Source organism: Hemibagrus wyckioides, linkage group LG06 (assembly GCF_019097595.1).
Source record: "Hemibagrus wyckioides isolate EC202008001 linkage group LG06, SWU_Hwy_1.0, whole genome shotgun sequence".
NCBI lineage: Eukaryota > Metazoa > Chordata > Actinopteri > Siluriformes > Bagridae > Hemibagrus > Hemibagrus wyckioides.
Window position 1 is genome coordinate 37,172,529 of NC_080715.1, and position 11,570 is coordinate 37,184,098.

At 36.8% G+C, this 11,570-nt stretch overlaps 1 protein-coding gene across 1 annotated transcript; it reads left to right on the plus strand.

Annotated features, from left to right (window-relative positions):
* Nucleotides 1-7,958: 7,958 nt before the first annotated feature.
* On the plus strand, nucleotides 7,959-9,336 carry LOC131354031 (carbohydrate sulfotransferase 12-like). The gene has a single exon (XM_058391251.1). It carries the CDS (start codon nucleotides 8,013-8,015, stop codon nucleotides 9,099-9,101), a length of 1,089 nt encoding a protein of 362 aa, XP_058247234.1. The 5' UTR covers nucleotides 7,959-8,012; the 3' UTR covers nucleotides 9,102-9,336.
* Nucleotides 9,337-11,570: the final 2,234 nt, after the last annotated feature.

An 11,570-nucleotide genomic window follows, 5' to 3' on the forward strand; every position in this document is an offset into this window, starting at 1 on the left:
CTCCCACTTACAGACCGGTTTTGCAATAAATTTAACTGGTTTTTCTAGCTATTCATGAATCCCTCCAAGATTTCCCTGAAGGAACAGAACAAGAATGAAGTCTATGACATTTAGTTTTAAGTTTCAAGAGGTTTCTCCCCTCAGGCTCCTCTTTAGGAGGTGAAATGCTACCCAGCCGGGTTCAGGTTTAATGACTTGACTTAGTCTTAAACCGTCCACTTTTTACCCTTATACAGTCCTTTGTTGTGTTGGCAGTATGTTTTGGATTGTTGCCATGCTGCATAATGAGGTTCCTCCTGATTAATTTGGATAAATTTCTTTGTAAATTGGCAGACAGTATGTTTCTGTTTCTCTGTTTATTCAGTTCAATTATAAGTAAACATTAGGAAGCCTGTTTACAAACAGCCATGTAATCTGTATTTCTATCATCTGTTCTGTCAGAACATTCACCTCATTTTTGTAGGACATTCCAAATTGTTGTATTGGCTACACCCAATGTACACCCAATGCCATACCTCTTATTGATTTTCTCTTTTTATTCAGCTTTTAATTAATGGCTTGCTTTACTACTAAATATAGCTCTCTGGTCTTCATATTGGTTTATCCTTTTTTTTAAAGATCAAATGCTGTCTTCCCAAGAAAAGTTGAAAGTTTAGAACTAAGAGTAGATATTCAGAGCTAGTTATTTTTGAAACAATCAGTATATCAGGCCATGTCTAAGTAAAAATAAATACTTGTCATTCATGTGTTCCAGTAGTAAAAATTGGTGTGCTATGTTCTATGTCTTTTAACACAACTACATACAAATAGCAAGAAAGAAAAGCTGACATTGTAAGCTTTTTTCTTAAATATCATCTGCTGATCTTAAACCCAAATGTGGTTTGGTTGGACTTTTGTTGAGCTTGGATGTTCTTGTGAGAAAGAGCTTCCATCTTGCCACCCTACCCTATTGCTCAGACATGAAGAATCTAGAGAGTAATCAGTACTTGGTTGTACAGGGATGTCCTGGTTTTGTTTATGTCCCTGTGCTGCCTCATATCACTTGTTGCTTTGTTGATAATGGCCTTTCGGTGTTCTAGTCTTCTGGAAATTCTTTTACACACTCTTTGAGGAACATGGATTCAGATGAAACCAAGAAGAAGTAAAGAAAATCTTGTACTCTCCTAAACCTAACCCTAGAAACAGCAGATTTTTATTTGGCTTAATCAGAATCATTTCATTGTTAGCAGTTGTATAATAATGACTTTTGATCATGAGAAAATTAATGAACCGCTCATGACAACAGTTAATAAAAAAGTAATTTATGACTATTATATTCTTTCCAAATTCTTTGTTTTTTTCCATGATACTCACAGTCCCATAGTTACCAAGTGCTATAAAGGAATTTAAGTAATTATCACATACCTGTCTTAGCAGACAATAGACCATTTTTCAATTCAAACAACAGACAATCTAGTTTTCTCACATACAGGTTAGTTGCATTAGAATAAGATTTCAGTGTTGGTCATAAAATAAGAAATATATTTATCAAACATGCAACAACAGTGTATATCATTCTGACAGATGTCACCTTATGAGATTTTTATTTAAATGAGTCTTCACCTTGTCTATTTTACAACTTTAATGCTTAACACAACACTCTTTCTTAATGACTATGATAAATAAGTAATAATATGTAATAATACTCAATAAAAAATGGCAAATGCAAAATGACATTGAACCTTACACAAGTGATCACAGCATCAAGCCTATGACACACTGCCAACCAAATTGCTGGTTTGATATATATAGATGGTTTTCACTGTTCACTGATCCATACAGTACAATTATTAAACAACTTCCAATTGTATCATAATGAGGATTTATTTTTTCTAATTAAGCTATTAGACCCATGATCTCTTTTGTGCTCAACTTTAATAATACACCAGGTTTCAGTGTTATAAGTTATGAATTCAATGTTGAGATACCCAGCACTGATCCCGATAGCAAATGATTGATTCAGATACAATAAGGAAGTTTGAGGAGTGATTACTTTCCTGTATTCTTTATGTTGTCACCAGACAGGCAGGTTTGTATTAAGATAACGTATTTCAAAACTTTCCCTTTGTAAGTCACATCAAACTGAAGGATGTTATGTTCCTAAAAATAGGACATCCTAGCAAGGTAAAATATATTAAATCTAGTCATGATGACCTAGCCTTTCTGAAATTATTAAACCTAATTCTAAACAGTTTTACACATTTCATGAAATAAAAAGAAATATTTGGGAGATTTTCAGTATTTCTATATTGAAAGAAACAAGATAATCTGCCAAAAAAAAAAATTAAACCTAAATCTTTAAAGATATAGTAAATAAATTGGAATCTAGAAATTTTTACTTATTTTAAGCCTGAAATTGTAAAATAGATCAATTTGTTCTTTCTAATTATTTTTCTAGAAAGAAGTGAAATTATCCACCAATAGGAAATGTAAAGCTTAAAGCTAGGCAGATATATTTACAATAAAGTTTGGTGTATTGCAAATCTGTTTCAGTCTTATTTACACTGTTTTACGCTATTTTTTTCCTGTGGAAATTTTATCGTCACTATACTAGTACAGCACAGCGAAATTAGAGCAGTCCTTGCAGTGCAATTCTCATATAATGTGGTACAAATTATACATCCTTCTTACAAATTTAATAATAAAAAAATACCTGAAGCCAAGGCAACAGTGATAAATAAGTCGATTATAAGTTGGTAGAAATAAGAATGTAAATACTATTTATATAGATTTAAATCAGTTATTGCACAGTTGAACATAGGGATTGCATATAATGAGAGGGTATTAAATTGTCACTGGATGTAAACATGTCAAATAATAAAGAATATAAAGTGCACAAGAATGTAAACATACTGAGTATATGTGAATAGACACATAATAGTGCTTTACTTTACTTTATTTCTGATAAAGATCTTCAGGTATTTGTATGCCCTGTTGCACTCATACTCACAGTGTTACCTCCACAAGAGGGCAGCAGAATGTTGGATTAGGAATCAATAATCTCTAATAAACCCGCTGCTTGAGGCTGATTAGTGAGGTTATGCTGCCACCTTGAGGTTTACTCGAAACTGTGATCTTATCATACCCCACATCTCTTTTCATAAAAAAGGAATACAGTGCTTAAAATGGATATGAATAATTTTTTGAATTTGTGAATGAAAACAAATTATTTTCATCGACACGCTAATAAAACCATGCTTTAAGCGATGCTTGATCTTTCTTATAATTTCCAATAATAAAATCTGTGTCTCCCCACAAGCGGCTCATCTCTCAGTCCTTTCTATTTTTATCTGTTCCTTCTAAAATGATTGAAAAAGAAAACAGAGATTTTTTTCATGTGACAACGTTTCCCAGTTTCTATGACTACTGTCGCCAGGCAACGATCAGACAGTGCACCGCCTCCTCCAGTGTAAAAGGAATTTAAACCGAGACAACCTTTCTCTGTTTCTTGACATCATTTGATTCACATGAGCTCATCTGACCATGTCACATTAGATTCGGTAGGCCTTATTCAATATCAATATTTAGTTTACACACATTTATGTACTAAAATACTAAATGACCTTCCCTACGCAGTGTTTATTCATTTTTAAAAAACCTCTGTTTAGTAGCTTTACTCATACATATTTATAGTATTATATGAATTTCCTGACTATAAATAAGACATATATATAAAAACCCTAATTTCAGAAAATGCTTCCATATCTAGCCATATGACTATTTCTTGCTCTGATAACATGGTTTCTATTAAATAAATTCCATACACACATATAATTGGATAAAGGTGGGAACAGATTCACAGCTACACAAGCTGTAATGGTTCCTGTTTAAAAATCACTGGGATTCAGAAAGAAACTCAGAAGGATTTCATAAGTTCTGGATGATTTTTTTAAGCTAGATTATATTTATACATATGAAATAGTGTAGGCAGTATGTGGTATGACTAATAATAATAATAATAATAATAATAATAATAATAATAATCATAATAATAATATAGAATGCTCCTTGTCAGGAGACAAGGAATGCTCCTTGTCTCCTATATCAGGTGGATATCAGGAGCTGATTTATTCATAAATAGTTTGAAGAATGTCTACACAAGAAATGTTGTATTTATGAAAATGATGTGAAAAATACTTGTGTTCCTGAGTGGGTGTAAATTCAGACATAAAAAGTCTAACCAACATAAAACACATTTACTTGTTGACTTTACATCAGATCATTTGCATTGATTACTGAACTTTTATATCTGGAATATATATTTTTTCATTATGTTTACAGCGTTAAGCAGACTTCTTTATACAGAGCGACTTATATAAGTGCTTTGGAGTCTTGATCAACAACCCAGGGACCAGGTATACCTTCGAGAACATGTTAAAATGATTCAAAATAACTTTAACTTTAATTTTAAGCCATTACCCTGAGAGCTCATTTTGTGCTCTCAGCTGTCCGTGCTCTTGACCTTTTATGGAGTTTGGTTATTTCTAGACATATTTGACTATTTTTTAAGATTTAAAATGTCTTCTTCTTTTAATGTCTAATCTTCCAGATTATTCTGCTAATTTTAAGCCTTATTTCTAAAACTAAGAAATATGTCATGTTCCAACCTACTATGCCCTCTCATAACCAACAGAGGGATCCCTCACCCAAGTATTAAGCCACTTCCAGGGCTGGTTACTTCCAGGATTCTATGGACGTTTAAGCCAACTATGTCTTTGGTTTGGAGCTTGCGTTGTGCACAGGGGCATTGTCATACTGGAACAGGTTTGGCCTTACAACACAAAGAAACACAACTGTGTTCAATATTTGAACCAAAACATTAATATAGACCTGTGGTTATTAATGTAACTACACCAGGTTACGTATGTAACCCAGTTCCCTGACAAGGGAACAAGACCCTGTGTCATGGCTAACACTATGGGAATGCTCGTTTGCAGAAGTTGTGTCTGAAGATCTATGTGAAATCATGCCGATTTATCGGCTCAGGTAGGTCATGTGACAAAGCAGTCTATGACAGCAAGACTATAAAAGGGCATCTATGTCACATTACTCCAGTTTCTACTTGACTGAAGGAAGTGTGAGTGGACAGCTAGGGTGTGGCTCATTCCCTTCTCATAAAACCGGGTTACATATGTAACAGGGTGCAGTTCCCATTCCCATCTCCCATTCCCATTTCATCCCATTCGAATGCTAATACCAATGCCACCACATGCTGGGAGATGTCTGTCAACCAGAGGTTGTGAAAGGGCACAAATGAGCCAGGAGCAGAGCACCATTAGTCCTGTAAGACCCAGGAGTGGGTTCCAGGTCCAATTTATAGATCCTGAGAAGGGTGTGCAGAGAGGACCAACCAACCACAGCACAAATATTCTGGAGGGAAACGCCTCTAGCCAGAATTCTGGACAAGGTGATACACCTAGTGGAGTGATCCATAATCCCTCTAGGCAAAGTTACACAGCGTACCTCGTAGGCCTATGATATAGTTACCACTAGGGTGCTTCTTGGAGACAGGATTGCCAAAGCAGGCAAAGAGAGAGGACTTATACCATGCATTTGAGCAATGGGCGTAAGTGCTGTGAACCTGAACTGGGCACAGCAGATGTAGTCTCTCCTGCTCTGCTGACTCATGGGGTGGAGGGCAGAAAGGCCTGCAGAAAGGCTGGACGACTAGCTAATAGCAGATCCATTTCCTAGTTCAGAAACTCTTCAGATGTTGACTCAATTGGCTCAAAGTGGGCTTAGAGAAGCCCCTCCAGGACCAATGAGAGGTCCGAGGAGAGAAGGTGTGGTCTGATGGAAAGCCTCAGCCATCTGGCAACACACAGAAGGTGAGAGACCAGAGAATGTCTGTCCACGTAACCCTTATTACCCTAAAAATGGTGTCTGAGCCAGAGTTGAAATGGTCTCATATGTAGCAGGTCCAAAGGAATAGCTTTGGCAGCTTCAGTCATAAGCCAAGCACCCTCTGTGCCTGGGCAGCAGAGAGGCATTGGTCTGACCAGATGTCCTTTACGGCAGAAAGTATGGAATCCCCTTCAGACATCATGGCTGAATCCCAACTATCCCCAAGAAGGTTGTTCTTAGAGAGGGAGAAACCAAACACTTCACTGGGTTGAGCCTAAGACCAAGGGACCTCATGTGGGCAAGCCTGGCATCTCAATGCTTGGCTGCCACTTCCCCGAGACTGAGCCCAGATGAGCCAATCATCTGGATAATTACATGAACATGTACATAGATGACCTGGTGTGCAATGATGACAGCAGCCACCATGCACTTTGTGAGGTTGAGCAATAATACTAGGCCTAAATGGAGAACCCGGCACACACAGGTCTAAAATTGTCCTTCTTGGGAACCAAGAAATGCTAGCTGTAAAGCCAGAGGCTTGACCTGGGAGGGGAATATGCTTTAGCTTTCTTGCCTCAGCAGGCCTGGCTGGGACCGGTGGCTTCTGATTGATAGCCTTAGCTCCTCATGCAGTGAGGGAAGAACAGGCCCTTAGGAGATCAAGGTTCAATAGGAGCACAGACTTTCTCCATGGAGCCGATAAAGGGGAGAGATAGCTTGCAAGCGTCTCTTCAACCCTAGCCATCGCCACATGTTCATCTAGACCCACAATGGCTGATTAGCCAGCATTCGTCAACAGTCCTTGTTTGGGTTCGGAGAAGTCGCAAAGTGAGCTCCCGAGCCAAAGTGGGGTAATCCAATAAGGGAGAGAGGACAAGAGAAATGGAATCACATGTCACTTGTTTTGCTAACTCGACCTGCGAGACCCATGATTTAAGTCGGCACTCTGCCTCAGCGGACGTGGGACCCGGGCCATGAGGCACAGGCTTTTGGCTGGAGAAAACAGGCATGCGAGAGAGCCCTAGAGAGTCGCGTGTGCATGCTCCACACAGAGCGCTTCCTGAAGACAAAGAAGCTGGAATAATGTGCCGTAGATGTCCTTTTATGGTCTTGCTGGTGCGCTCGGCTTCGCCACGACCTACTCGAGCAGATAAATCAGTGTGATTTCACACAGAGCTTCAGACACAACTTCCACAAAGAAACATTCCCATAGCATCAGCCATGGCACGGCATCTAGTTCCCCCTAAAGGGAAACACCTTCTGACCAATCAGATTTAAAAATTCAAGATCACGGCGGAAAAAATCCTGATCATGACATTTTCAATTGCTTCAAAATTAAAAAGAAGGTGGAAATCATGGACCGCATACATTATGTAACTTTCTTGTACCAAACTGAACAACTGTTTACTCAAGATTTGGGGCAGAAGTCATGCATTTTCAGCACCTGAGCTCTACAGATGTTTTTTGCCACAAGGGGGTGCCAGAAGCTTTTTTTATTGCTCCTAATTTACCCTGAGCGACAAAAAATTTATTACACTGCAGAAATAATTTTTTTAGCGAGTGAACACAACTTGATTCAAGAAAAAATATAATTTCAAAAATATAATAATATAATTTCTCTATAATATATATAGACCATTAGGCATAGACATTTCATGCTTTAAATTCTCTTCTTCTATTGGCTCTTGTTTTATTAGCTTCTATATGCTTGAAATAAGAAAATTAGAATATTTTTAACCTCAAACCAAAAAAAAAATTGGAACAACACTCTTACATATGTTTAAAAATTTATAGTGTAGTTTCTATTTTATTATACTTCTGCACCTTTCTGTACCTAACATATATTTTAGTTAACAATAACAGTGGCTGTGTTTATTATCAGTAATAAGGATGTGAATCTCATTAAACCTGGCAATGTTATAAATTTGTAGGTGTGACCCTAGAAAATGGGTGAGGACAGGAAAAGAAATTCGGCAAAGAAACAAAAAATCCAGAAAAAAAAAAAGCAAAAAAAAAAAACAGTCACCTGACAAGTTGAACAACTCCGCCCCTGCTAATAAACGTCAGTTCAGAGCTGTTCAGAATGCTGAGTCTCTTTCAGAAAGAGGTTCTCTCAGGTACCAGAAAACATGGGCAAGTTTAAGAAGTACTTTGTTTTAATACTGAGCGTCGTTTCCTTGATAGTTTTTATATACAATCAATCAGAAAATGGAAGTGAAGCAAATATCTATTCAAAGACTGACCCGGAAACTGGAACCCAACCACGGCTGGACATTGTCGAGGACAGGAGATGTGAGGGGAAGATCCACACGAGCCCACTGCCACTGAAGCTGAAGCACCGACAGTACTCAAGAAAGATGCTGCTTTATAAACAATGCAACAATAACTTGGACATCAGTGGCAAATGGGCAACATTTGACGACATTCCCCATGAGGAGTTGCACAACCTGCTAGTGGACGACAGGCATGGAATTATCTATTGCTACGTTCCAAAGGTTGCTTGCACCGCATGGAAACGGATTATGATTGTTCTGAGTGAGAGTCTGAAGGTGTACGGTGTACCTTACAGGAACCCTCTAGACATCCCCATCGAGGACGTTCATGGATCTTCTCTACAGCAACTTAATGCATACCCCAAGGCAGTAATGAAACAAAAATTTGAGACATACCAAAAGTTCATATTTGTTCGAGATCCTTTTGTCAGACTGATTTCAGCCTACAAAGATAAAATTCAAAGCCCAAATCAGATATATTATGAAAGTATTGGGATAGACATATTAAAGAAATTTGTAAATGTCTCTAATCCGCCAGCATCTGTAGAGCAAGCGCACGCTCAAGGCATTGTTCCGTCTTTCTACAACTTCATTCAGTATATCCTGAGCCTCCCAGCAGGAAATGACAAAGAGTTTGATGAACACTGGCGACAAACAGTTCACTTGTGCCATCCATGTGCGATCGATTATGACTTTATTGGGAAAATGGAAACTATTGAGGAAGATGCTGATCATCTGCTGCGAATACTCAGAGTCGATAACATTGTCGACTTCAAACCATGGACAAGAAACAAAACAGAGCAGAATGAAATAAAGACCTGGTTTTCCAACATCACCATAGAGTGGAGGAGGAAACTCTATGATATTTATAAGGCAGACTTTAAACTGTTTGGATATGAAAATCATGACAATCTAGATGATCCTAATCCAGAAAACTTTATATGAATCACGTTGTTTGTTGTGTTGTGTTATGTAGTATGATTATTGTTTCATGACATTAGTAGCTTCGTCATATTTATCGATTTGAATGTCAGGGGTGTCATGGTAATGGAAAATCTTATTCCTGTTTCTCACACTACATTTGATTTGTTTGACTTCTGTTTTTCTTGTTGTATGTTTTAACAATTAAAGATCTCATAATTACCCTGGACAATACAAATGAAGATTTTTCTGTTTTTTTAAAAAAATTGCTTCAAGACACTAAAATTCCTCTTAATAAGCCAAAAGTATAAGAAGAAAATTGCTGCTTGATGTTTCATGTTATAAATAATTTTTGTACCTGATGTTATTGTGTCAAGTTTTGTAAATATTTTTTTCCTGTAAATTATATTTCTGCATCATCAGAATTTTAAGTAGTAGGACAACCTGAAGAAAGAAAATAAATAAATAATAATTGTCAGTGTGAAATTACAGTGTATATAAATAAAGTGGAGAAACATTAAAAAAAAAAAGACTGAGCTGACCTATTTTTCCAACATGACCATTGGGTGTTGGATGATATTTATAAGGCAGACATAAGATACTTTGAAAATCACAACACTCTAAATGATACTGATCTGTAACTCATGATCTGAATCATGTTGTTTGTTGTGCTGTGGTTTGTAATATGATTAATTACCTTTGCTTTAAATGTCAGCGATTGCAAAAGTGTGTACATACCTAATCTTGTGCAATGTGTTGAAGCACAACTTTATTTTTTTATTACACCATTCACAAAATATTGCCAATATTTTCACACATTTTCTTTAAACAACTTTTTCAACACATTTAAATGTAAGCGCCTCTCTTATGCACAGCCTGCTTCAAGTCACGCTACAGATTTTTCGTTGGATTTTTAGTTGCACTCTGGTTAACTCATTCAAAAACATTGATCTTTTGGTTAAGCAATTCCTTTGGTGATGTATGGGGGTTTGCTTTGCTTTCATTCCCACTTACAGACACGTTTTGCACTAAATTTGACTGGTTTTTCTAGCTATTCATGAATCCCTCCAAGATTTCCCTGAAGGAACAGAACAAGAATGAAGTCTATGACTTGTAGTTTTGAGTTTCAAGAGGTTTCTCCCCTCAGGCTCCTCTTTAGGAGGTGAAATGCTACCCAACTGGGTTCAGGTTTGATGACTTGACTTAATCTAAAAAACCGTCCACTTTTTACCCTTTGTTGTGTTGGCAGTATGTTTTGGATTGTTGCCATGCTGCATAATGAGGTTCCTCCTGATTAATTTGGATAAATTTCTTTGTAAATTGGCAGACAGTATGTTTCTGTTTCTGTGTTTATTCAGTTCAATCATAAGTAAACATTAGGAAGCCTGTTTACAAACAGCCATGTAATCTGTATTTCTATCATCTGTTCTGTCAGAACTTTCACCTCATTTTTGTAGGACATTCCAATTGGACTTTTGTTGAGCTTGGATGTTTTTGTGAGAAAGAGCTTCCATCTTGCCACCCTACCCTATTGCTCAGACATGAAGAATCTAGAGAGTAATCAGTACTTGGTTGTACAGGGATGTCCTGGTTTTGTTTATGTCCCTGTGCTGCCTCATATCACTTGTTGCTTTGTTGATAATGGCCTTTCGGTGTTCTAATCTTCTGGAAATTCTTTTACACACTCTTTGAGGAACATGGATTCAGATGAAACCAAGAAGAAGTAAAGAAAATCTTGTACTCTCCTAAACCTAACCCTAGAAACAGCAGATTTTTATTTGGCTTAATCAGAATCATTTCATTGTTAGCAGTTGTATAATAATGACTTTTGATCATGAGAAAATTAATGAACCGCTCATGACAACAGTTAATAAAAAAGTAATTCATGACTATTATATTCTTTCCAAATTCTTTGTTTTTTCCATGATACTCACAGTCCCATAGTTACCAAATGCTATAAACGAAGTTAAGTAATTATCACATACCCGTCTTAGCAGACAATAGACCATTTTCAAATTCAGATGAAAAATGTTAGTGAATAGACGTCAGGCATAGCTACATAAAAAAAAATGCTAGTGAATAGACGTCAGGCATAGCTACATAAAAAAAAATGCTAGTGAATAGACGTCAGGCATAGCTACATAAAAAAAATGCTAGTGAATAGACGTCAGGCATAGCTACATAATTGCTCACTATTCATACAGTTACATCAAAATTCTACACATATCGGGTGTGTCTCTGTAATTAAAAATTCTTACCATGAACGTAGATAGAGACATTGGCTTGAGTGAGGAGAAGTAATGAATCTATTCCAAAATTTTGGGTTCATTTCAAAAAGTCAAAAAGGTTGAAATATTTTAAACAAGAGACTGGTAAGATGGATAAACAATAAACAAAATGTTTATAGCATCTGGTGATTCTGACAATTCTGAGGATCGTAAGAAGTAGAAAAAAGAATTCAGAAAGTACATCACAAATTTACTGACGAAAAGG

What these genes read in the sequence shown, in the direction of transcription:
- LOC131354031 (XM_058391251.1), top strand. Translation starts at nt 8,013, where the DNA reads ATGGGCAAGTTTAAGAAGTACTTTGTTTTAATACTGAGCGTCGTTTCC.